Source organism: Conger conger, chromosome 13, assembly GCF_963514075.1.
Source record: "Conger conger chromosome 13, fConCon1.1, whole genome shotgun sequence".
Lineage (NCBI taxonomy): Eukaryota > Metazoa > Chordata > Actinopteri > Anguilliformes > Congridae > Conger > Conger conger.
In genome coordinates, this window is record NC_083772.1 from 43,374,974 (window position 1) to 43,402,195 (window position 27,222).

General features: G+C 45.4%; 1 protein-coding gene across 1 annotated transcript in view; it reads left to right on the plus strand.

The window, feature by feature from the left end:
- LOC133107681 (spectrin beta chain, non-erythrocytic 4-like) overlaps positions 1-27,222 on the plus strand; it is a 71,120-nt gene that overhangs the window by 4,499 nt on the left and 39,399 nt on the right. Inside the window, exons 3-17 of the mRNA XM_061216751.1 lie at positions 1,077-1,250; positions 5,544-5,635; positions 5,962-6,042; positions 8,005-8,120; positions 10,422-10,534; positions 11,293-11,480; positions 13,192-13,309; positions 13,586-13,744; positions 14,117-14,419; positions 15,055-15,205; positions 16,630-17,500; positions 17,892-18,029; positions 19,835-20,591; positions 23,364-23,566; positions 24,472-24,562. Coding sequence (XP_061072735.1) covers positions 1,077-1,250; positions 5,544-5,635; positions 5,962-6,042; positions 8,005-8,120; positions 10,422-10,534; positions 11,293-11,480; positions 13,192-13,309; positions 13,586-13,744; positions 14,117-14,419; positions 15,055-15,205; positions 16,630-17,500; positions 17,892-18,029; positions 19,835-20,591; positions 23,364-23,566; positions 24,472-24,562 — 3,555 coding nt within the window. The remainder of the gene's footprint in view (positions 1-1,076; positions 1,251-5,543; positions 5,636-5,961; positions 6,043-8,004; positions 8,121-10,421; positions 10,535-11,292; positions 11,481-13,191; positions 13,310-13,585; positions 13,745-14,116; positions 14,420-15,054; positions 15,206-16,629; positions 17,501-17,891; positions 18,030-19,834; positions 20,592-23,363; positions 23,567-24,471; positions 24,563-27,222) is intronic.

Sequence of the window (27,222 nt, forward strand, 5' to 3'; positions counted from 1 at the left end):
CCAGATTCCAATCAAAGTCATGCAATTAAAATGAAATTTATTAAAATGTATGCGCTCTTCTATATGGTTCTGCTGGTGCTTTAAGGTCATATTTGACAGCAAAGAAAGTGCATCTATCAATCAAATCTGATGACGTCAGACACCTATGGTTAATAAATGAGGTGTCTTAGCTAAACTGCTCTTGCACTTTTACCCTTGTCTTTTAGGTGTCTGTCTTTTTCAGTTTTATTAATTAGTGTTAATTTGGAATTAATTTATTTTGCTCCAGTGTATCTCCTGTGTATTTCGGCTAATTTAAGCACTGGAACGTTTGTGAGAACCTAACCCTGCTGTGATGTGTCACATTGTTCATTATTGATGAAACGTTGAGCTGCTGCAATGTTGCGTGTGTCGACTGGGATATCAGCAGCTTCTGACTAGTTGTTTCTTTGAGGCCAGGAAAACTTGTTTCCGGGGGAAAATACGTACCGAATATATCTCTCTGAAACTTATTTTCGGGCTCTTTCTTAAAATAGAATGAAGAGTAAAAGTAAACCCAGATAGCAAGCGACTCTGGCCTGAAATCGCTTGCTATCTGGGAAGGAATGTATCACGATTAAGTGGACATTGAGTAGAGTGTCATGGAACATGTGAGAGTGTCATCAGAAAGTATATGTTCAGTATTTATTCATCAGCAGCCTGTTGCACCAGTATAATGTAAATTTGATTGCAGGTTAGGGTGTTCAGTCCACACTAAATGTTACATTGTAACTAGTTAGTTAGATACTAAAGTTGGTCTAGCTGGTGATTTGTTATGGGCTTTTAGTGGACTTATTTGGACTTTCGTTGCTTATTGATTCGACTGCACAACCTTTGTCACATGTCTTCCCCTCTCTCTCGCCCCCCATTCTTCCTGTAACTCTATGCTGTACTGTCCAGTAAATGTGAAAAAGCCGTAAAAAATAAAACCTTAAAAAAGACCTGTGCACACCTTTGAAGCCGTGATTGTTTGTGAATGTCTTCTCCCGCTGGCTGATAATGAACGAGTCCTCGAGCCGCGTTTGGTTTTTCACACCGTGTTCTCCCCGGCTCCTCAGCCCAGACCCACGAGGGGCCGCATGCGGATCCACTGCCTGGAGAACGTGGACAAGGCCCTGCAGTTCCTGAAGGAGCAGCGCGTGCACCTGGAGAACGTGGGGTCGCACGACATCGTCGACGGCAACCACCGCCTCACCCTGGGCCTCATTTGGACCATCATCCTTCGCTTCCAGGTGGCCTGACCGTACTGCTTGAGAGTCTGCTTGTGTGTGTGTGTGTGTGTGTGTGTGTGTGTGTGTGTGTGCATGAAAATCAGGATTGTGTGTGAGATGTTTCTTATTTAGATCTGCTGCTGGAATAAACATGTGACCTGTGTAGGCACATTTTGGTTTGGGAATGATTTTGGAAGTGCTTCAGTAAATATCCAGCACAAAGCTTTGGATAAGGGAGTTTCCAGAAAAGGTGTTGTGGGGCCAGTAGGTGGCACTCTTCTTTCGAGCCAAAATGCCGCATACAGTGAGGCTGCTGTTTTAGGATGACGCATTAAACCAGGTCCTGATTTTCTGTGGTCACTAAGAAGATCCCATGGAACTTTTAAATACTGTCTTGGCCTGTCTTAGATCAGTTTTACTATGGTGATGGTGACAGCAGACACCACATACCATCAGTCTGTGGTGTTTTCGTACAACTTCATCTTCATCTTCATCTTCATCTTTCCCTATCAGGTTCACCCAAAAGTGTTGAAATCAAAATGGCAGCACTTGTGAGTGGCAGAAAGAGATGGTGACCATTTTTGTTTTTTTTACAGCTCATTCTTGTACCTAAAAACACAGACATAGATGGTAGAAGTACATAGATTTTGGAGCAATTCTCTTGGAGCGGGGCCTCTACATATCCAAGTCAGGAAGTTATTTAGACATGGCTGGAAAAGCTCAGTTTAATTTAACTAGCGTGCTGCTTTTTGATTGGGGCAAAGCTCTGCGGTGACTGGCCCATTTTGCTTCACAACAAAAAGAGGCAGAATCGCCTCTGCTGATGCGGGGATACGTGGGGAGATCATATTCCGCTAGGCCCGACAGCAGAGCGGTTTATAAATAAGTTGAACGGAGGGGGAGAGGCGCCGATCACGGCGCATCATCAAAGCGTGACGTCGCCGGGGGTGACGGCTGAATGTCACTCCGCCCCTGGCCTCCGCACTGAGGAGCGGCAGGCCGGAGAGGGCAGCGCGCAGGACGCTCACGCCAAGCGGGACGCAACCGAACCGCGGCGTCGGACACGTGAGTAGCACGTTAGCGCTCCGGGAGGTCAGGGGGGGGGTGATGGAGGGCGGGCTGATTGTTAGAACGCGGTTGGGGCGACCGAGCTGGCCCTGGGTGGAGGAGGCGGGTCACAAGGTCTGTCCATCTCGTCTTTCACTTGCCCCCTGCCCCCTACCCAGTCCAGTAGTTAATGCTAGCTTGTCGTGTTAGCTTGGGCGTTCTTGGCAAAGGTCCGTTAGTAGAAAGGCCAAGGTGTTGGAAACTCGCTGTAGGGAGAGACCAGTGGGCTCGGGACATGGGGTGTGTGTGGGGTTTCGGTTGCTAGACTTCCTCCTCACCCTCTCTTTTCTCCTTCCTTCCCTCTCTTCCTGCTCCTCCCTTTTCTTTACCTTGTGCCTTCCTTCTGTCTCTCCTGCTCCCCCCGATTCTCTCTCCCTCCTACTCTCATTCCACCTATCCCTCCTCTCCTCTCTCCCCCTCCCGCATTCCCTCTCTACCCATCACTCTCTCGCCCGCTTACTCTCGTTCCCTCCCTCCCCCTCCTCTCCACTCTCCCTCTCTCCCCTTCTCCTTCTTTTGCCCTCATTCCCCCTGTCTCCCCATCATTCTCTCGCCCTCATACTCTCATTCCCTCTCTCTCTGCCCTCCCCCTTTCCCTCTCTCTTTCCCCTCTCACCCCCTCCCGCCTCTCTCTCTTCTTGCTCTGTCAGAGTTTACTTTGCCCCGTCAGCAGGTACAGCACTGGCCAATGCTGCAGACACACAGGAAGGAGAGTAGAGAGAGGGAGAGAGGGAGAGAGAGAGAGAGAGAGAGAGGGAGAGAGAGGGAGTGAGAGAGGGAGAGAGCAGACAGCTGTGATGAAGGAGAGCAGGATAGGGCAGAGTGTGAGAAAGGTGCTTTCAGAAGGCAGCCACTGGGCGTGATTACTACTGCAGTGCTAATCTTAACAGCATTTGTAACCAGTGCCTATCCAAAACTCATGATGATCATAATAACTGGGACAGCATTACCGGGGTCACATTGTCTTTACGCTCTCCGTGTAACATCATCATCATTATCATCATTATCGTAATCATCATCCTCATCATCACCATCATCATCATCATCATAATCATCATCCTCATCATCACCATCATCATCATCATCATCCTCATCCTCATCATCACCATCACCATCACCATCATCATCATCATCATCATCATCTTCATCCTTGTCATCTTCACCACCTTCATCCTCATCACCATCACCATCACCATCATCATCATCATCGTCACCATCATCATCATTGTCATCACCATCATCATCACCGATATAATCATAATCATTATCATGATAATCATCATGACGACCACCATCATCATCACACCAGCACCATCTCATCATGAAGCAGCAGTATGGGATAGCAGTTATCACGGTCCTCTGAACCTTAGTGGCACAGGTTTGAATCCCAAGTGGCACTCGGGACTCGTGGTCCAATATCTCCTGTAATCCTGAGGATGCTGGCTGTTTAAGTGGGTTATAAAGTTAATTCTACTGTCAGTCACCCAGCTGCCGGCTGAACAAACAATAGCAACACCTTTGCAATGATGAACAGGTCCGATAATGTATGTACCATGTGCGGTTCTGGTCATGAGCCCAAACCTTGACCATACATCTGAGGATAAAAATTCATAATCAAAATATATACATTCATGCTACTGTATGCATGTGTTGTGTGTAACACCATATTAGGCTATTATTAAATGTTACACCCAACAACAAAAAGAACAATAAAAAATATACTTTATACAGAGTATTTCGTTTTACAGGTATGCATTAACATGCAGCACATATGAAAATGTTGCAAATTTTAATGACATTACTCACCCATTTTCAGAGTGTACATGTTGCTTATACACCAGATTATTGTACAAATACTTTAGTTCCTTTCCCTATCTCCTACATGGAGCTTGGTAGCGGTCTCTCTCAATGACCCTGAAGTGTGTGCTGGGCTGGTGATTTGGATTGAGGCAGCCTGTCTGTCTGTTAGAGGATTGGCATCAGAGTGACGCGATGGGGAAACGGCTGTCACCGCGAGTACGCCTCGTGATTCAGCGGGCCAAGACGGCGCCATGACTCTAATGTGTGAAGAAATGTTGGATAGTTACCGGGGGCAACCAAACCGTATGTGATGGCTCTGCAAACATCTGTGAACCTCATTCTGTAAACAAATGCAGGCTGACTGTTATTCGCAGTATGAGCTGGGCGGTATTCAGGAAAACAATAAGCCCTGGATTGAAATATTGATGCCGTAATATGATATATTCAGCAAAAATGTCTGTATGCACACTGTACATCACAGTGACCAATAAAGTGTGTTGTTTTCTACCGTATATTGTTCTGTTGTCCAGCCGGACTACAAGCATGCTCATGTGTAGTCCAGTAATGTATAGTGTCATATGCAGTGTTTAGATGCAATGAGACTTCCCCTGCTGACCCTCTGCTGTGGATCTTAAGAGATGTGTGTCGTGTTCAAGATCAGTAACACAGTGACATCATTGTAGGGGCCACCTCACGAAGCAGTCATACACAAGGTGTTGGGAATTAGCTGCTATTGGATCTCAGAACATTTCTCAGATCCAGTACCAGCGCATTAGGGGAGTGATAGATAGTTGCTCAGTGACCAAAAGCTAGAACACACAGGTGCATCCCCAAAAATTAGAATATAGTGAAAATTTTCATTTTTTTCAGTAATTTATTTCAAAAAGTGACACTTTCATATATTCTAGATTCATTCCACATAAAGTGAAATATTTCAAGCCTTTTTTTGTTTTAATCTTGATAATTATGTCTTGAGTATTGAATGTATAAATGAACATACACATATATTTCAGAAGGTTGACATTTCGTTATTATAAATCCTTTTTTTGATATTCTAATATTTGAGATACTGGATTTTTGAGCCATAATCATCAAGATTAAAACAAAAAGAGGCTTCAAATATTTATGTGAATGAATCTCGAATATATGAAAGTTTGAGGAATCAATGTCCTTTTCCACGATATTCAATTTTTTTTAGATGCACCTGGAGACATTTAGAGGGGTGGTAATCTAGGCTGAGAGACATTTTGACATAAATGGTCTAGGTTAACCCCACGATAGCCCAGGTCTTACCTGTCAATCATTGCCAGGTTTTCACCTGAACAAATAGACACTTTTCACCAAAAAATGTTCACTGGGTATTGCTTTCTTCCTCCTCCTCCTCTTCCTTCTCCTCCTTCTACATAGATCCAGGTGATCAAGATTGAGACGGAAGACAACAGAGAGACCCGTTCAGCCAAGGATGCCCTCCTCCTCTGGTGTCAGATGAAAACAGCAGGGTGAGTCTGGGGACCAGGGCTCAAATTTCAATGTGGAAAAGTTTCTGCTTTTGCCCTCACTGGTATGTGATTAATTTCTTTATTATTATCTTTTGTATTTGACATACAAGACTAAATTTGACACATTTTAATTTGAGTATGAAGTTGCTTAGTTGTTTCTGGCATGTCAGTTTGGTTTGTGGCATGTTCCGTATGTACTAAGAAGTTATCTTCTTTTATTTCCTGTGCTGATGTGTTCTGTTGACAATAGGAAAATAGCTTATTTCCTGTGATGAGTGGGTTCTCTCAAATGTGGTGAAAAGTGGATGTGCTGTGTGGACTTGCAGGTATTCAGAGGTCAACATCCAGAACTTCACCACCTGCTGGAAAGATGGCCTGGCCTTCAACGCCCTCATCCACAGACACAGGTGAGGTTATGTGCTGGATGGTGCCCGGATAAGTTTCTGTAGTGGATGGTGCAATTGTATAGCGGATGTTGCAGTACTTGTGCAGATACTGATGAGTCTGTGTAAAGCTTCCACAGAAGTGCTGTAGGTTTAATTTCCATGCTGGACAATTGGGTAGTTAACCCAAGTCAGGTACGACACTGTCTATCCACTGCATGCAAGCCAAATACACTGCTCAAAAAAATTTCAGGAACACTTAACGGACACATCAGAGCTTGATGAACAATGTATTCAAGTTGAAAATCTTTACTGATGTACATTGTATAATTTATTGAGAACAAAATGACATAACAACGGACAAAGGAAACCAAAATCATCAACCCATTGAGGGCTGGATTCAAAATCACACCGATAAAGAAAACTTTTTTAATCACAGGCTGATCCAACTTGAATTTTATCATGGCGACTCATGTGACTCAGTAGTGTGTACGGCCCCTGTGTGCCTGTACACACTCCCGACAACGTCTGGTCATGCTCCTGATCAGTCGACAGATGGTGTCCTGGGGGATCTCCTCCCAGACCTGGATCAGGGCATCATTGAGCTCCTGGACAGTCTGTGGCGGTACTTGGCAGCGATGGACGCACCGATACATAACCCATAGGTGCTCGATTGGATTTAGGTCAGGGGAACGTGAGGGCCAGTCAATGGCATCAATACCTTCCTCATCCAGGAACTGCCTACACACTCAGGCCACATGAGGCCGGGCATTGTCCTGCTCCAGGAAGAACCCAGGGCCCACTGCACCAGCGTAAGGTCTGACAATCGGTCTGAGGATTTCATCCCGGTACCTAACAGTAGTCAGGGTACCATTGGCTATGACATGGAGGTCTGTGCAACCCTCAAGGATATGCCTCCCCAGACTATCACTGACCCACTGCCAAACCGGTCATGCTGGATGATGTTATAGGCAGCATAATGTTCACCACGGAGTCTCCAGACTTTCACGCCTGTCACATATGCTCAGTGTGAACCTGCTCTCATCTGTGAAGAGAACAGGGCGCCAATGGCGGACCTGCCAATTCTGGTGGTCTCTCGCGAATGCCAATCGAGCTGCATGGTGCTGGGCTGTGAGCACAGGTCCCACTAGAGGACATCGGGCCCTCATGCCACCCTCATGGAGTCTGTTTCTGACAGTTTGGTCAGAAACATGCATACCTGTAGCCTGCTGGAGGTCATTTTGTAGGGCTCTGGTAGTGCTCCTCCTGTTCCTTCTTGCACAAAGGAGCAGATACCGGTCCTGCTGCTGGGTTGATGCCCTTCTACGGCCCTGTCCTGCTCTCCTTGTGTAACAGCCGGTCTCCTGGTATCTCCTCCATGCTCTTGAGACTGTGCTGGGAGACACAGCAATTCCTGGAGGAGCTGGACTACCAGTGCAACCGCCTACCAGTTGTGACAAGGACACTTGCAAAACTAGAGAAGAATCAGTCAGGAAGGATCTGAGAGCAACTGTCCGTGGCCACCACATGTAAAACCATTGCCTTTTTGGGGGTTGTCTTGCTTTTGCATCTCCATTGCACCTGCTGTCACTTTCATTTGCACCAAAGCAGGTGAAATTGATTCACAATCACTTGTGCTTCCTAAATGGACAGATTGATATCCCTGAAGTTTAACTGACTTGGTGTTACACTGTGATGATTAAGTGTTCCCTTCATTTTTTTGAGCAGCTTATATTGCTTTTGCCTTGATGTGGAAACAGTATGTACATGTGTATCTATTCATTATCACTTTGAATATGACATATGACAGACTTTCTGCGTATGAGGTTTGTCCTCCAGGGTGGGTGTTTTTCTGCATGTTGTCCATGATGATGTCACACTTGGTAATGTGCCCTTGTGCCAAAGCACCTTTCACAAGCTCAAATCACCACCCCTCTTCTGTCACTGATGCCGTTCTCAAGGGTATGGTTTTCTTCCATCCTGCAGGCCTGACCTCATCGAGTTCCACAAGCTTACCAAATCCAATGCTACACACAACCTCCAGCAGGCCTTCAACATCGCAGAGCAGAACCTGGGGCTCACCAAACTCCTGGACCCTGAAGGTCAGCTCTCCTCTCAGCAGGCTTAGTCACACATGTAGAGAGACTAAATTGTTTTATTGACATATAGCCAGATAGATGATGATGATGATGGTGGTAATGATAGACGTCATCCTGTTCAATTGACGTATAGCCACCCTATCCAGTATAACATCCGGAATGGAACAATGTTATTGTGGAATCATAGAGATCTCGATCAGAGAGGAAGGATTCAGCCAGAATTTGAACAAAGGATAGTACAGACATTTTATTTCCAGATTTTCCCTGGACTGCTGGTAGGGATGATTGGATGGTTGGATGATTCCACATGTGGCTGTATATGTCTCACATGGCCAATGACCTGGCCCAGGCTATAACTAACATTCGAACTATGTCCAGGCAGTAAGGCACAACTTGTACTCAAAGATACTGTAGCACTGTCATTGCCATTTGGGAGGCGAACAATGTTTATTTTGGCCATCGAGTCAAACCAATTTATGTCCGACAATGAACGTGTCTTGTGGAATTATGTGCTTAGCAAAGGTCATTTTACCAAATGGGGTCACTTAGGCCAGAAACATCCTTGTGAATCTGTACTGCTCGACTACGTGAGAGCATTCATAACCGGAGACTGACACATGCATGACCTCATTGATTCTGTGGACCTACCCAGTGACACCGTGTGTCTTTTCAACATCAAAGCCCTCTTCAGATCAAGGCGAAATGGCAGCTCATGTGGTGCTCAGTAGCGGTTGGAGCTGCGTTTTCTGATCCCTGGGTTCCCTCCCTGTGGATGTCCCTGTCGCAGCCTTGCAACAGACTTTCCCCCAGCTGCTGTGCTGAACACTCAGACACGCAGCTGGGACATGGATTACAGTGCTGTCTTTTGAAAAGTACACATTCCTATGAGAAATGTGGCGTTTTGTGACCTTTGACCGGAAGGCATGTGTGCTCCAGTTTGAACGCTGAGTGACAGCATGGAGCCGAAAGAGTGAAGAAAGGCGAGGACTAATGACAGGGACCGGAGACTCTGGAACAGTCTAAACCTTAAAGAGAACCTCCGCTGGAAAAATCCAAAGCCACTTACAAGTGCAGAAGTTCTTCAACACAGGAACCAGAACAGAGAACAGGCATGAACGTGCAGCTTGCCCACCTGGTGCTCATCATGAGGGGACCACAAGGTGACCAGAGCTGGCAGACCGGAGTGGTCTTGTTGGGGTGTAGGGAGCAATTAAAGATGTATAGTGGGGCTATCCCCTTAGCAGCCTGGAATGCCAACACTAGCGCCTTGAAGGGGATGCGTGCATCAATAGGCAGCCAGTGGAGGGTGATGAAAAGTAGACTGACATGAGCTGATCTGTGCTGACTGGTAGGCAGGCGGCGGCATTCTGGGCCAGCTGGAGGGGCTTGATGGCAAAAGCTGGGAGCCCAACCAGGAGGGAGCAACAGTAATTGGCAGCTAGGAGCTGGGTAGCTTTCTCCATCAGGAGATTATGGCTATAGCATATGTTATGGCAGAAGAACCTACTGGTTGTGGCAGTGGAGGATATGTGTAGAGCACTGGTGAGATGGTCATCGAGGGTCATCACAAGATTCTTGGCCGTATGGGAGGGGGATACTACAAAGTCCTCAACAGTCAGTGAGAGGTCGATTGTCGGAGTGAACTTAGCAGGGATGTAGAGAAGCTCAGTCTTGCCAAGGTTAAGCTTCAGGTGGTGGGAGGTTATCCACGCAGAGATGTCAGCCCAGCAGGAAAGAAAGAGTTAGGTGTCATTGGCAAAAGAGTTTCTCATGAGATAGAAACACGGAGAATGGAACATTAAGAATATTTCATTTCATTCATCCTGGCTCTAAAGAATTCATTTTTTTTCAGTTAATTTATGTGACTATTGGAAAGAGTCACTTGGTGGCAGTGTAGTGTAATGGTTATATTAGCCTTTTAGCCTAATGATTGTAGATTTGACTCAAAGGTAGGGCACTCCTGTTGTACCTTTTATGAAGTATTCTTACTGCTTTACTGTCATTTAATTAGTGTTACTTGTCTTCCATCGAGGACCATGTTGGAAAGTAGTGTTTTGTATCACACTTTGATTTGTCATCCTCTGGGCTCAAGGTAACATGCCAAATTGAACATGTTTGACTATTTGTATACCCATAATTTATTCAAATCAAATCAAAAGCTGTGTAAGTCGCTCTGGATAAGAACGTCTGATGAATGCTGGTAATATAAACGTTGATGCTTTACAAATACATTCACTAAAAAGTTGTTTGTCGGAATGAATGCATTATTCCTGACTAACCTCATTCTTCTCTATTCCTCTTCAGATGTGAACACGGAAAACCCAGATGAGAAGTCCATCATTACCTATGTTGTGTCCTTCTATCATTATTTCTCCAAAATGAAGGCCCTGGCAGTGGAAGGGAAGAGGATAGGAAAGGTTAGGAAAGTGGTGAAACACTGGGTGTCAGATGTCTTTTTTCAGTGGACTGTAAAATTGTAGGAAATTACAAATACAAAATCCATTACAAATTATGTTTAATATTTTCCATGGTCATGTTGATTTCATTCATGCTCAGGTAAAATACCATTTATAGAACTGGCAACCCCATTCATTTTGTATCATTAATTACTTATGCTGTATTATCTATTTTATTATAATGAGTAGAATAAAATTTAGAATGGATATGTATGTCCATTATAGTAAGGTTCATCTTAGCTCACACTGTATATAAAGTTTTCAAACTTATCGACCGTGGGACTGCTGGGTGGATCTTGTTAGGCAACAACCCTCTGCCTGAACATTCCATTACCAACTGTGGCCAGTAGACCAACAAGGTGACACATAATTGGCCATAGTGCCTTCCGGGGAAGGAGGGTTCAGTCACCCAGTCTACTTGCTGAAGTTGCGCATAAAGTGTCATCCTTTCACTCATGTCTGTGTGAACTGAACTCGAGAACTGCTCTTTGATAAGAGGTGGGGACTGTAATAATGTCTTTCAGAGGTATGTTCAGAGGTATGTTCAGTATGTGCTTGTCTGCATGCTGTCAAACTGATAGCAGATGCTGCAGCATTGAGCACAACTGATGAATATAACTGTGCAATCCAAACAGGGAGAGAAAAAGGATGGGTGTATAGCATAGGTGTTGGGGGAGACAGGGAAACCAATTCAATATTTTCACTTGAATTGGTAATAGGTCTTGGACAATGCCATTGAGGCAGAGAAGATCATCGAGCGCTACGAAGCCCTGGCCTCCGAGCTCCTGGAGTGGATCGAGAAGACCATCGGCATCATCAGCAACCAGAAGTTTGCCAACTCTCTGACCGGTGTGCAGCAGCAGCTCCAGGCTTTCACCACCTACTGCACCATCGAGAAACCCATCAAGTAAGCATCCATCTTCTGCCCACAGGCCACTGTAGACCATTATTGCCACTAGGGGTCTCCATGTTGCTGAAGGTGTGCACTGTGTAGACTGGACACTGTTGTCCTTAGTGGGGTTTCTATTCAAATGTTTTTATTTGAAATTTGAATTTTGCGCACAGGAAAACTGCAGTGAAAATGCCTTATGGATAGAGACAAGATGCAAAAAGGTGATGGAAAGTGACGGAAACAGATTTTTTTTTTAAATTATGATTTGATGGGAACTTAGGTCACATCCTTCTGACAGCTGGTCCAGAGACCCTCCCCAAGATCTCTAGCTGGCCCAAGCTGGCACTCTTTTGAGTAATCTTGTTGCGCCCTCTTCAGAACATTCGCAAAACAGTTAGTTGATGGAAACACATTCTCATTTTCTTTTGCTGACTTTTGCTTGGAAATTTGCTCAATATTGGAGAAAGATTTGGATGGAAACTCAGCTTGTTACCTTCCATAACACATAATTACTGCCAGCTTTGGCTTTGTGCTCACTGTTCTCCATTATGGTCCATTATGTTATGAACAATTTCCTCTGCAGTGAAACCACTGTTGTGATGCAGCCTTGTTTTTATGGTTCCTGGCAACACTGTTAGAAGGAATAAGCTGTATGATATCAATGCCATGTCTCACCCTGATAACTGGAACGAAATATCCAACTGATATTCATATGGGGGGGAAATTGAAATAATATTTTTTAAAATATTCTTAATAAACATTATTTTATGAGCAGACACACCACAAACACACAGACATGCATTGTAATTTACATTGACAAGTGAAAGGTTCATTGCAAGTGTTTTCTTAGTTGTGGTTGGAGCCAGCCATCCATTGCCAGCCGTGCACTGTTTGCAGATGACTTTTCACTGGTGCCATTTATGGTAAAAAAGCACTGGTCAGGGTGGGTGTCTGTTAAAGCAGAGGGAATGTCAGTCTTCTGGAACGGTGGCCATCTCTCTGCACAATAATACTGACATCTGTTCCCTTCGGGAAATGGAGGCAGTGACATCTGGACCGCTTTAAGGCTGGCCTGTGCCATAGGTCATCTTGTTCATCAAGCTACAATAATGGTGGGAGAAAGTCGGTTAAAATGACTTTACTAGTAAACCTAGATACTCTGCCTAGGCGTTGCATTGGTACAGAGCAGACATGGTCAGTTGTAATGATGTAACAGGTGACATAAAATGCAGTGGCACCGGAACAAAGTGAAAAACTGGAAATGACCCCAGCGCAACATAAGCTTTTTTCAATGCTTCAACATACTTCATGAGAAAATAAGAAAACCATTAACCTTAATACAGGAATACACAGAATTATTTTTAGGAACTTCTGTACTTTTGTGTGACTGTTTTATTTTATTATGCAATAGAAAAATCCTGAAAAACAGAAATAAAAAATGAAAGCAGAGAATTGCTTGTTAGGACATTACAAGATTTAGAAAATCTCACCAGCATTCTTTTTTATCATTATCTTTAACTTTATTGAGGAATATTACTGACTGTTCCTCTTTTTTTCTTCTTGAATTTCCTTCTGGAATATCCATGTTATAGGTAGAACTTTGTAAAGATAGGTAACTGTACATTGGTGTTTACTTTTATCGCCACTTTTGATAGAACAGTAAGTTGCTCTGGACAAGTAATGTGATGTGATGTTATGAATGTAATGTTCTGTGTGTTATTCCAAGGTTCCAGGAGAAGGGAAATCTGGAGGTTCTTCTTTTCACAATCCAAAGCAAACTCCGAGCCAACAACCAGAAGCTATACATGCCTCATGAAGGGAAGCTCATCTCTGATATTAACAAGGTGCGATGCCTGCAAGGCGTGTGGTTTTGCTTCCACAGGCTAACAGCTTAGCCAGGGCCGCTAAGCTCAGTACTGATATCTGTGTTTATAGACTTACTCTAATAAATATGCCTACATGGGTTGATGTGATTGTTCAGATGAGACCCTATTAGTTACTTTCGACTGCTGAATTAAGACAGACTCACAACTGTTCTATTTTACCTAAATGCACCATTACGGTGGCTATGTGGATCATTACAGTCAGTCAGTCTTTGCTCTTGGTTGCTGGAATGCTAGGCATGGGAAAGGCTGGAGAAGGCGGAGCACGAGAGGGGCGTGGCTTTGAGAATGGAGCTGATTCGCCAGGAGAAGTTGGAGCTCCTTGCCCAACGCTTCGACCACAAGACCACCATGAGGCAGGCGTGGCTGAACGAGAACCAGCGTCTCGTGTCTCAGGTACTGGTAACTCCCTCCTGGTTGGTCTCCCAGCTTGTGCCATCAAGCCCCTCCAGCTGGCCCAGAATGCCGCAGCCAGCTTGGCCACCAGTCACCCAGGTCGGCTCATGTCAGCCTACTTTTAATCGCCCTGCACTGGCTGCCTATTGATGCACGCATCCCCTTCAAGGCGCTAGTGTTGGCATTCAAGGCTGCTAAGGGGACTGCCCCACTATACATCTTTAATTGCTCCCTACACCCCAGAAAACCCACTCTGTTCTGCCAGCTCTGGTCACCTTGTGGTCCCCTCATTACGAGCACCAGGTGGGCAATTATTTCACTTTGCAGTTTATGATCTCCTCTTTCTCTGACCAAACCCCTGATATTCACCAGGACAACTTTGGCTACGACCTGCCCGCGGTGGAGGCTGCCATGAAGAAGCACGAGGCCATCGAAGCGGACATTTCCTCGTACGAGGACCGCGTCAACGTGGTGGTGGAGCTAGCGGGGGAGATGGAGGCGGAGGGATACTACGACATCCGGCGCATCTCCGCCCGCAAGGAGAACATCCTGGGCCAGTGGAGTCTGCTGAAAGAGCTGGTGGTGGCCAGGAAGGCCCGGCTGGAGAAGAACCTGTCCCTGCAGAAGACCTTCCAGGAGATGGTCTACATGATTGACTGGATGGAGGACATGCAGGTCAGCACGTCTCCCGGGTTTGGCCCCTAAGCTTTAGGCTTCCTTTATTGGGCATTTTTATGGAAATTTCTTTGGTGGGATCAGCAGATAGATGCAGGGCATGAAAACTGATGACTGCTGGTATTCAATCAACATTTCTTAATTTTTATTAGTAATTTAAAACAAGAATTAAGAATTGAATTCAAGCCAAAGAGCATGCATACTGCAGCATTAAACATGGCTACCGTAGAGTAAAATTAGATTGAGATACCTTTATGTTAATCACTATACCACCAATCACAATAAACAACAATCGATTGCTTTGCATGCATTTTAAAACCGTAATAGGTTTTGGACCAGCTTCATCCGTTTTCATAAGAGATATTCATAATGCAAATATCTGCAGAATAAGTGTCAGCACTGGAAAACTGACTGAGAATTGACATACAGGGTTTTTGACAATGACACTGGGACATATGTGGGGGATGAGACAGCAGAAGGTTGAACACAGCAGGAGGACTTTAGACCTTCAGCACTCCAGGGGGCAGAACTGTGGCTCTGCAATCTGGTTATTTTCAGTTCACATTAGCTAAAGTGAAGGCAGCTGATATGCCAAAGTCAATTAGACAAGGCCCTCTAATTTCTTTTTTACTTAGGTTCAGCTCCTATCCAAAGATTTTGGGAAACATCTCCTGGAGGTGGACGATCTTCTCCAGAAGCACAGCCTGCAGGAAGCAGACATCGCAGTCCAGGCGGAGAGGGTTCAGACCCTCAACACGGCTGCTCTCAAGTTCACCACCATAGAAGGTACCGGAAAACCGGGGGCCCTTAACAAAACACTGGGTGGGACTGAAACTAATCATCAGTTAAAAGCTGGAATCAAATGTACATATGATTTGCAGATTAATATTATTTTATGTTTCATAAATATTTTCATAATATTTTAATATTATATGTATGCTTAAGAAAGTTCATTATAAATTAAATAATGAATGAATAATGAATAATTGATAATCAATCTTAGAGAGAGTAATGTTTAATATGAGCATTTGTGCCTAATAATTTTAGAAAGGTGTCATGTAGTTCTATAATTTATATAATGTTGTGTCAGTGAAGTCAAGCATTCCTTTTGGTCTGTATGAAAATATGATGAGTGATTTTGGAAGATAAACGGAATGGTCGCAGGGTTAAACAGGGTCACAGGGTTTTTAACTGGTAAGTCTGTAATACAACTTACATATTGTTCTATATATAACTTCACTTAACATTCAAAAAATAAATGAACGTAAGTCTTCATTATAGCCCAAGTTTATCTCAGAATTATTACCTCTATTACCTCAATCTACTGCCAAAGGCAAACTAATATATAAAGGCAATGAGAGTAAAGGGTTAATGAAGTGAGCTGCAATATTCTCTGAACACATTCTAAATCTGTTTTCTGTAGCAGAACATTGATCATTCTCCGGTGACCTTTACTGGATATTCTCTGAACACTTCCGGAGAATCCCACTAGAGGGCACGTGTGGGTGTGCTGCTCTCTGAGAGGCAGCCATAATATCTCCAGTACTACTGTACAGCACAGTACTACTCTACTTATGTAACAACATTTTGGCTGCTTTCTTTTATAGTTTTATGATTCATCACACATCAAATAAAATGTCAATGCTCTCAAACAGATATTTCCCTCTTGGTACAGGGTGATTAACATTACGTGAACTAAATAATATTCACACGCAAACACACACACACATACCCCCACATACCCACTATAAACACATACACATACTAAATAGTGTGAGGACAAATGACTGGCCCCAGGACTTAGAGCTTAGAATGTTGCGTTACAAACATATAAAAATGTTCACAGGCACACTTAATTAAAAACATGATGTGAGTTATGCACCGGACACACTATTGAGGTTTTCTGTGAGACTTTATCTAGTGGCAATTGTGTAATAAAAATATATTGTTTCATGAAATATATTTTTAATCACATGATTATGACAAATTTTAAAGGCCAACTGCTATAATATTATTTCTCCCACCACTTCAAAGATTTTGAAGCATGTGCACAATGCTCCAGTTATGGACTTGAATTTGAATCTCCTTTAGCAGTTAAAATCGACGTTTGTTGTTGGATTTTCAGATTCAGATTCAGATTCGCATTCAAACTGCAGTTGTTTGAACCATTCCCACTCCGACCCCCACCCCATCCCCACCTCTACCCCCAGGCTACCAGCCCTGTGACCCCCAGGTGATCTGTAACCGGGTCAACCACGTCAGCACCTGCCTGGAGGAGCTGAAGCAGCTGGCCGGCAAGCGTCGCTCGGAGCTGGAGGAATCGCGGCAACTCTGGGCCTTCTTCCAGGAGGTGGAGGAGGCCGAGGCCTGGATCCGGGAGAAGACCTCCATCCTGACGGCCCAGACCTTCGGCAAGGACCTGAGCAGCGTGCTGCGTCTCCTGCAGAAGCACAAGACCCTGGCGGGTGAGCTCCTGGCCCGCCGCTCCCTGCTGCAGCAGACCATGAAGCAGGGCAAGCAGATCCTCACCCAGAAGTGCTTCGGGACCAGCCACATCCAGGAGCGGATCATGGAGGTGAAGGCCGAGTGGAAGCACCTGGAGGACCAGGCCGGCCAGCGCCTGGCCAACCTGCAGGAGGCGCTCAACTTCTTCCAGTTCAACGTGGAGACGGACGACCTCCTGGCCTGGCTGCAGGACACCTACCGGCTGGTGTCGAGCGAGGACTTCGGGCACGACGAGTACTCCACGCAGTCGCTGCTGAAGAAGCACCGGGGGGTGTGCGAGAGCATCGAGAAGCACCGGCTGCACGTGGTGGCGCTGCGCAAACACATGGTGGGGCTGACCCTGCGCTACCGGGAGCTGGAGGAGGTGCAGGCGCGCATGGCCGAGGCGGAGCAGCTCTACACCGAGGTGGCCGAGGTGTCCGTGCTGAGGCAGCAGTGGCTGCACGACGCGCTGGCCGTCTACCGCATGTTCAGCGAGGTCAACGCCTGCGAGGTGTGGATCGACGAGAAGGAGCAGTGGCTGGAGAAGATGGACATCCCTGAAAGGCTGGAGGACGCCGAGGTGGTGTCCCACAGGTGCGGGACCGGGCTGGGGTGGGCGGGTTAGGGTGGAGTGGGCTAAACTGGGCTGGGGTGTGGTGGTTTTGGCTGGCTGAGCTGGGTTTGGGGAGCGTTGCTTAGATTTGGTGGAGCTGGACTAGGGTGGGGTTATTTTGGCTTGGCTGGGCCAGGGTGGGTTGAGATTTGGAGGAAGGTGTTTGTTGGTTTAGTCCCTACACTGCAACCCTTTTTGAAGGTACTTCACTAATGGTAATTCGTTTCTCTGCTTTAGTTTATGTCGGTCCCTGAGTGTGCCGAGATGCTAATTACCTGCCACTGTGTCACCTGCAGGAGTGTGCTTTTTGAGTCTGTCCTTCAAGTTGGCCTCCTGCTAATGCCCCATCGGTGCTCCAACCCCCTTTCTCAGGTTCGAGAGTCTGGACCAAGAGATGAACAGCCTCATGGGTAGGATCCTGGACGTCAATCAGATCGTACAGCAGCTGTTGGATGGTGGCCACCCTAGTTCCACGGAGGTACGGAGCTGCCAGGACCACCTGAACGGCAGGTAAGCGCTCACCTCTGTGCTCCTAAGCAACACACTTCAAAGTAACAGTACATTTTTTATTTATTTATTCATATTTATTTACGAGGGACAATGCACATTAATCAACATTTTCAGTTTTCAGTGTATATGCCAGAGTTAGCTAATGAGCTCATTTTCATGTGTAGTCCCTAACCTGTCTTTGGACTTGCTGACTGAAATCTACTGCTCACTACTGAAGTTTAGATTTTATCTTTTATCTTTTAAGGGCAGCCTTTCTGGTGAAACCTTTGCACTTTGCACAGTGATGTAGGAGTACACCAAAAAATGATTTCACAAATTTGGTCTCAATTGGCCACATGGTGGTGCTACAGCAAAGGGTTGAAAATTCAAACTTTGACGGGCAATAACTCCTGAACCCTTTGGCCTATACTCAAAATAATGTGTTTTACTAGTTTCCTCTCTTCCCCTAATCTGACGAATTTGCACGAAAACTTTAGCATTGATTTGATAATTTTCTAATAAAGTTGTACCCACTGTAAACCAATGAATTTGCATGTGGGTGTGTGATGCACTACGAGGAAAACATTCTCAATCGGTGAAAATAGGACAATACATTTAAAATTCTTCTCAAAAACAAAAAAATTGACATATTTAATACTTGTATCTTGTTTCTTCAATGCCCTCTTGTGCAAATTGCATATACAAACCTAGAAAGTGTGACCAACCACCATGTTACTCCTTTAAATGAATCTCATCCTGCCCATTGGATCTAACTTCCCATGCACTGCTGATCTATGCATTCTTCAAATTATAAATTATACATTGAGTGCTGAAGCTATCCAATAACATAAGTCCATATTGTAATTATATTTCATAGATATGTTACTGATCTGCGTAGAGAGATCCACAGAGCCATTTGTGTGTTACTCCAGTGGCACGTTTCTCCTGGCATATACAGCCTCTCTGTAGCTGACCATCTGCGCTTACAGGCCACACGTGGTGTAGGGCCGACTGATGGTGAGCCTGTTTGCATCACCTCCATTTCATTTTTATAGCGCTAGCTGTCACCAAGATATTTTTAGAAATGCCGCTGGAGCACCTTCTGAAATTTCGCCTCACCGTTTGGATGCATCGGTGTACTGCCCTGTTTCCTGTTTTCTTCATCCAATATCCAAATTACGGATGAATTTAGTTTCCCCCCTAGCTTGGAGGGGCCTCTAACCTGCTAGCATTGTTGCACACATCCTTGATTAAAAGTAAACCCTGTGTGGCTACTTGAATTAACACTACACTAGAGCATGGTACGTTAAACCCAGACCTTAGACCCCAGACCTAGGATAATTTAGAGCTGAAGTTGGCATTAAACATCATGAAACAGTGCCCTTGTTGTACACCCCTGATGTAAGACACCCAAGCATCGTTCTCAGAGCGTAATTATTTGCAGGGGTGGTTACATCAGTGAGTTGTTTGGCTGTTGAATGTGTTAGGTCCCACTGATGAATGAGTCAGAATAAATTAGCACTTTCATGGCAAGGAAATTAAGTATGGTGGGACTTTGTGTGTCTTTGTACGAAACTGCTTTGGTCACAGCTTTCATTAGAAAATCCAAAACTGTGAGTGAAGATATTTTGAGAGGTTTCTTCAATAATCATGTATAAGAAGTTTAGGACACACTTCCATGGCAGTAGAGGTAATTTACCAATGGTTGGTTAAAAAGACGTTTATTTTGGGTAAATATATCAGAATTCATTGAGCAATAGCATGTATTGTTGGCATTGATTGGTTAATCCTGACCCCGCCTCCTATCCCCTGTCCAATTACCAAAGGTGGAACTGCATTGTTCAGCTGGTGGAGCAGAAGAAGGACCACCTGGACTCCATCATGAGGATCCAGAACTACCTTCTGGAGTGCACCGAGATCAAGTCCCAGATCCAGGAGAAGCGCAAGGCCATCGACGCCACGCAGTACGCAGGCAGCGACCTGGGCGGGGTCCTGGCCCTCCAGCGCCGGCTCTCCACCATGGAGGGCGCCCTGGGCGTACTGGAGCCCAAACTGCTGCACCTGCAGGCGGAGGCCGAGGACCTGGCCACAGCCCACCCGGGCCAGGCGGTGGAGGTGCTGGTGCAGTTCGAGGGCATCAGCGTGGAGTGGGAGGAGCTGCGGCGGACCCTGCAGGGGTGCGAGGACTCGCTGACGGTGGCCGGCCGCCTCCAGCAGTTCATCCAGGACCTGGACGCCTTCCTCACCTGGCTGGTGCAGACGCAGACGGCCGTGGCCTCCGAGGAGCTGCCCAACGCCCTGGAGGACGCCGAGAGGCTCATCAACCGCCACGCGGCCCTGAAGGAGGAGATCGGGCGGTACGAGGAGGACTACGAGCGGCTGCAGGCCATCAACGAGCTGCTGGAGGCCGAGGAGGCCCCGCTGCCCTACATGGCCCTGCAGCAGTGGCTGCAGAAGCTGGACGTGGGCTGGAACAAGCTGCTGGAGATGTGGGAGAGTCGCAGGGAGGTGCTGGTCCAGGCGCACATCTTCCACCTCTTCCTGCGGGACGTCAAGCAGGCCGAGGCCTTCCTCAACAACCAGGTGAGGATAAGGATGGCCGCCCCCGACTCTCGCCCAATTGCCGGCCGCTTGCCGAGCGTCTGCTCCAGTTGAGGAGTGAGAATAAAGGCCCGTCCACACCAAGAATGATAACTTCTTGGAAGGGCAGCCTGTAGCCTAGTGGCCTAAGGCCCATGACTGGGACCAGACCTGGAATGTTTGTGGTTCAAGCCTCGGTGTAGCCACGATAAGATCTGTACAGCCGTTGGGCCCCTGAGCAAGGCTGTTAACTCGACATTGCTCCAGGGGGAGATTGTCCTCTCCTTAGTCTAATCTAATTATTATTATTATTATTATTATTATTATTATTATTATTATTATATTAACTGTAACTATAACAATCATGACGTGAACATCCACACTGATGAACTATAACATTCTGTAAATTGTCATTTTGAACGTGAAGCCTTGCAAATTCGGATGGATTTTGACTGGCTGTCAGAGGTTTTTGTTTTTTCATGCAGCTGAAAAAACACGTCCTGAAAGCGATCCCAATGATATTGTTTGTCACTGCTGTTGTCGTGGTGTGGACTCCACCATCCACTTGAGTTCGAATGATTTTTAAGACAACATATTTATAGTTATAGCTATTGTTCTTGGTGTGGACAGGCCTTCAGTGCATTGCTTAGCTAGCTAGACTAGTTAGTTTTGACTGTTTTAGTGTTGCTCACAGGGTAGGTTTCATTAAGTTGTTGTTAGTTAAGTACAGTGAACTGCTAGGTGAAATTTGTCAATTGAAATACTGTAGCTCTTCAAGACTGGGAATGGCCACCAGTAGGTTTTTTAAGCATTGAAGCCTATCTTTTCATTTGAGAACACAAGGGAGAGATGGCTTCAAATTCCAGCTTTTCTTCTGTCACATAGATATCACTGGAAAATACTCAGTAGCCAAAGATTCATTATTAATACTAATTGGTATTATGGATAATTTATTAATTTCACTCCCTCACTTGTCATCTCATTCAAAGCAATAACAAACATCACATTTTTCATTACGGGCACATTATAATACCATGTTTAATGCAGTAAAATATTAAATATTGTTTCGCTGACATATAATGCTTTACATATTTCATATTTTGCTGATTGCATTCATCAGCAGTTACACAGTGCCAAATCCTGACTCATACTGAATTGCAGCCTGTATCCATATGATCACCATCAGCTCCCAGTCGCATTGTTTTTGGTTTTTTTGGCGCCCCTTCGCAGTATTCCGTGTTAGAATACGCACCCGCTGTCGACGTGACCCAAAGGTCAGTCCTGTTTATGAACACATGACTGTTTATGAACACATGACTGTTTACGAACACATGAAACGCTGAATCCACAATAATGGTGTCAGGGAGGGAGAGGGGCTCAGACTGAGAGTCCAAAAGAGCTCTTCTATATTTTCTCTTCAGTTTGAAAGGGAGCAAATATACACAGTATGAAAATACTGTAGATCTGACTGAACTGTGTGTGTGTGTGTGTGTGTGTGTGTGTGTGTGCATGTGTGTGTGTGTGTGTGTGCCACGTGCATACACGTGTGACTGTGTGTTATAAAGACCAAGATTATTTGTGTGTGTTTGTGCGTGTGCATGCAGTGGAGTGCATACAGTATGTTCATGTAAAAACCAAGCTGTCCCGCATTAGCATAATTCCCATTTTCTGTGGCTGTCAGTCAGAGCTGTAGCCCCAGAGTGAAGGTGTGTATTTGTGTTCGTGATCATGTAGTATGCGCAAGGTTGGCGGTTCAATCCCCAGTGTAGCCACAATAAGATCCGCACAGCGTACATACATCCATCCACACACATACATACATACATGCGTACACTCACACTCACACTCACACTCACACTCACACTCACACTCACACTCACACTCACACTCACACTCACACTCACACTCACACTCACACTCACACTCACACTCACACTCACACTCACACTCACACTCACAGACATATGCATAACTTGATATGTCACTGTTAGCGCGTAATCCGAAAAACAGGCAGGGTTCAAAACACCGGGTGGTCAGTCCAAACAGGGCAGAGGTACAGAAATCGTGATCCAGAAAGAGAGAGTCCACTGAGCCAGGCACGAGTCAAAACAGAAATCCATGAATCCAAAAGAGAACAGAACATTAACAGACATAAAACAGAGGCTAAACTAAACAGCGAACAACCTTACACAAAGGCAACTAGCAACAAAATAACAAAAGAGGCAGGCTTAAATATACTAACAAATGAACTAAACAATAAACAGGTGTGGGAGCTGGGGAACAGAAAATGAGGACCAGGTGAGATGAATTGATGAATGACAGGAAGGAAGTCCAAATAGGGAGTGAAGGGCGGTGACATGTAATAGAGAGAGAGGGAAAATAAGGACTGGACTGAGAATACAGAGAACATAGACAATAGAAGGGCACAGACACAGTTCATGTAATGTAGTTCTGGATTAGCCCGTGTGTTTGCAGTATACTGTATATGTGTATAAACACAACACCAACAATCTTGAATGGTCTGAGTCATTTAGATCATATTTCTTCCCTATTCTGACATTTGGTATGAAAAACAGCTGAACCTCTTGACCACGTCTGCATGCGTTTATGTGTTTAGTCGCTGCCACATGATTGGCTGATTAGATATTTCCATTAACAAGCTGGTGTACAGGTCTACCTAATAAAGTGGTCTATCTGTCTGTCTGTCGGTCTGTCTTAGTCTTCTGGCCAATGTGAAGTCAGTACTTAGCGTGACGTCCCTGTGCCCTGTATTAGGAGTCAGCACTGGCCCATGTGGAGCTGCCCACCACGGTGGAGACCGTAGAGGGCGCCATCAAGAAGCACAAGGACTTCACCACCACCATGGAGATCAACCTGCACCGCATCAAGGCTGTGGTCGAGGCGGGGGAGAGCCTGATAGGCCAGGCGAACATCTACTCGGACCGCATCCAGGAGCGGGTGGACACGCTCGTTAACAGGTCAGCGGAGGGGCCAGACCTGGGCCGTCCAGGGGTCAGAAATGTTTCTTCCACCCATGAGCTCAGCCAGCTGATTTCACCAATTACTTCTACTTCCTGACTGAAGTATTGTGCTGAATAGCAAATCAAATTGATTGGTACAAAATATTTGGTCGGGTTTTTACTTTCTGAACCTGGATGTTCCACCACTGACTGCACCATACCACCAACTTACTCTTGGCTGTTTGATCTTTGTGACGAAATAAAAATGAATAAAAAATTGTGACAATGTGTTCTGCAAAGCATCAGGTTATCTGTCCACCAGTGGCAGAGCTATAAATTATAACACTCCACATTTTGTGACATTGGAATTATAAGGTTCTGTCTGTGTTCTGAGTAGTTTCGAGATATTGAGCTTCAAAGATTTCATATCCTAACACAGTAAAACTGAAAAGTTCTTCACAGATCAAAATGGCAGACACCCTTAAAGTACTCTGAATGTACAATATCAAAATCCTATCAAATTGCCCTATAAACAACATATTTATAATACTCAAAAATTATTTTTTGTCAGAACCTTATGTCATTCTAAGGTCTCGTATTTAAGAATGCAGTTGTTACATCTTTACATTGAATGTGTTTGACCTCCACACATTGTTTAAAAATATGTATAGACCTGACGGGTTATAGTATGGACCGTGCAGGCCTGACCTCCTCCATGTCCTCCTCCATGTTCTCCTCCATGTTCTCCTCCCTCACCTCCTCCATGTTCTCCTCCCTCACCTCCTCCATGTTCTCCTCCCTCACCTCCTCCATGTTCTCCTCCCTCACCTCCTCCACGTTCTCCTCCCTCACCTCCTCCATGTTCTCCTCCCTCACCTCCTCCATGTTCTCCTCCCTCACCTCCTCCATGTTCTCCTCCACAGGAGCGCTCAGAACCGAGGCCTGGCCCAGCAGTGGCTCGACAGGCTGAATGACCAGTGGGAGCTGCAGAGGTTCCTGCAGGACTGCCATGAGGTAGGCAGCACCGACTGGACGCCATGTTCCTCCTGGGTGTTACGCTCTGATGACGAGATTATCGGAGAGTAGAGTGAATGTTGAAGCAGCCCTGCTTTCTGTAATGGCCACTGCAGAGGTCGATCTGACCAAACGTGTTTTAAAGGCTTGGAAAGGCTACCATATGTATGACTTCATTAAGCCTACTCTGTAAAAAGCGCTGGTCTTTTCCACGCTCGCTAGACAACCACTCTCCACATCAGCGAACCACTTTGCCAGCATCGGCATCGGCGACCTCATATCACCGGAAAGTTTGCGGTGTTATTCATTTTTTAAAACAGTGGATAAACGGCTATTTTGGAGAGTGAGAGACAAAACAAGTTAAAATACAAAACAACTTTTGTGAAATCTTATGTAGATGGGCCAGAACGGTGTCAGCTGCTGTAACCAATTTGACCTCCATCTTTGCAAACAAAATGTGTATTTGTTTACAAATAAACATAATCAAACCTCACCTCTAATTCCATGTGATTGGACAGAAGAGAAAAGGATGACAGTAATGTGGAGACACGTCAAAATAGGATCATTTGCAGTTGAATGCTCACCTGAAATAAGCTAAAAACAGCATGGAAAATACTTCAAACCCTTTGAAAGAGATAATACAAAAGGTTCCCCGTGCCGAAGAAGCCTGTTTGGTCTGGTCTGCCCCTTAATCGCCTGTTGGAGGCCGATGGGAATTTGGAGTGGAACTGCCGTGGTTAATCACCAGGAGGTTTTAGGGTCAGATCCTGGACTGAGGCTGATGTATATCTGAGTCAGAGTCAAGCTTGCTCATGGGCACCAAGTGAGCAGCATGCAAAAATCCCGGCAGACTAAAATACACATAGCTGAGTCATGCTAAGTGTCTTGGCGCTGTGATAAATAACAACATAGCTGAAACGGCCACCGACAAGGTGCTTCAGACCTTGTCCTTATTTCCAGAACTATTTTTGCTGGAAAGTTCTTTTTGGGAGTGGGGTGTCCTTTGCGTGAACCTCTGTGCATTGAAAGTTCTGGAATGGCCGTTGTAAGGGCTGCTAGACTCACTAGATAATGTGGGATTATCATCATGGAATTATTAAGATTCTCCAGTTATTCTCTGCATACTAAACAGGTCTGAAGAATGGTACTCTGCTGTATGCAGACTGTAGTTGTGTATGAATCTTCTAAAAAACAGTTTTTGAAGGAGAAGTTCTGAAACACACGCACAGGTATTTATTTATCAAATATCAAATCTACTCCATTACTTTTTGTTCCAATCCATACAAAGCAGAACACACAATTCCATATGTGTCTACTCCTCCTTGGATTCATGCTTCAGTAATCTAAACATGTTGGGACTACTCATTTGAAAATCTGTGATTCAGTGCAGAACGTTCTCACATTGCTTTAACGCTGTGAGATTTTTGCAAGGGGACGCAGTGTTAATGATACAGAACTATACAGGTGCCCTAATTTAACCTGAAAAGAGATTAGAATGCTGAACAAAGATGGCAGTGCAGGCCTACTTAACTGCAGTTGGCTATAGTTGCAGTTCTGTGCTTATATGGGTCATATCTCAGTGAGAATTGGAACCTGGGTGTTGTTTTTTCGGGGCTGCGTTTCGGCGTCTGCGTTGTGCTCAGTGTTGCCTTGGCAAGCGGCCTGCGATTCTCCGTCAGCGAGCTGTTAAAAGGCTCTTCCTGCCCACCTCAGCCCCTCCCCAAGCTTCATTTAGTTTCCTCAGGCTGGCTCATCTCTTCCCACATTCAATAATTCACATTCGATATTATTTATTGAAGGGAGAAGAGGTATGTTGTCGAGGCTGCGTCAGAAGCAGGTCTCGGGCGTGGCCCTTTCCAACTGAAGCGGTGACGGATCGGGGCGGCTGTCTTCGTGATTCGTTTTCAGGAAGGAGGGGGGAGGATTGTTTTTAGGGACAGTGCGTTTGAATGGCTTAATGGCTGCTGGGATGTCTCCCTCAAACTAACAGAGAACATAAAGGTAAATGTGGGCTTATGTATATGTGTGAATTTATTTATTTGTTTTTCCTTTTGCCTCCAACTGTTCCTGTTTGTGTGAGTGTTGGCTAGTCGCTAGTGTCCTGCTGCTGAGTTTCTGATTGCTGTGTTCTTGGAAAGGGAGGGACCAACCACTGTAAGGGAGAGACTTTGAAGCCCCTCCTCCGGTAATGGAAATAACTGATTTGGAACATTCTGGAAAGATAGACGACTCTTTTGCATTTATTTCATTTAGCATACTGGACATCATGTGCCAGGCTGAATTTGGGTGTGACCCGTATCAAGGCTGCCCCATTTTTTGTAAACCTCTTTACTAGGAAATGGTGGCCCAATTCAAGAATGGTCCCACAGGGAGGAGGGGCTGTTACCTGGGTTACCCTTATACAGGGAGTGATCAAGCTGCTACCTGGGTTACCCTTACACAGGGAGTGATCTGGCTGTTTCCCTTATACAGGGAGTGATCTGGCTGTTTCCCTTACACAGGGAGTGATCAGGCTGTTACCCGAGTTACCCTTACACAGGGAGTGATCAGGCCGTTTACCCGGGTTACCCTTATACAGGGAGTGATCTGGCTGTTACCCAGGTTACCCTTATACAGGGAGTGATCTGGCTGTTACCCAGGTTACCCTTATACAGGGAGTG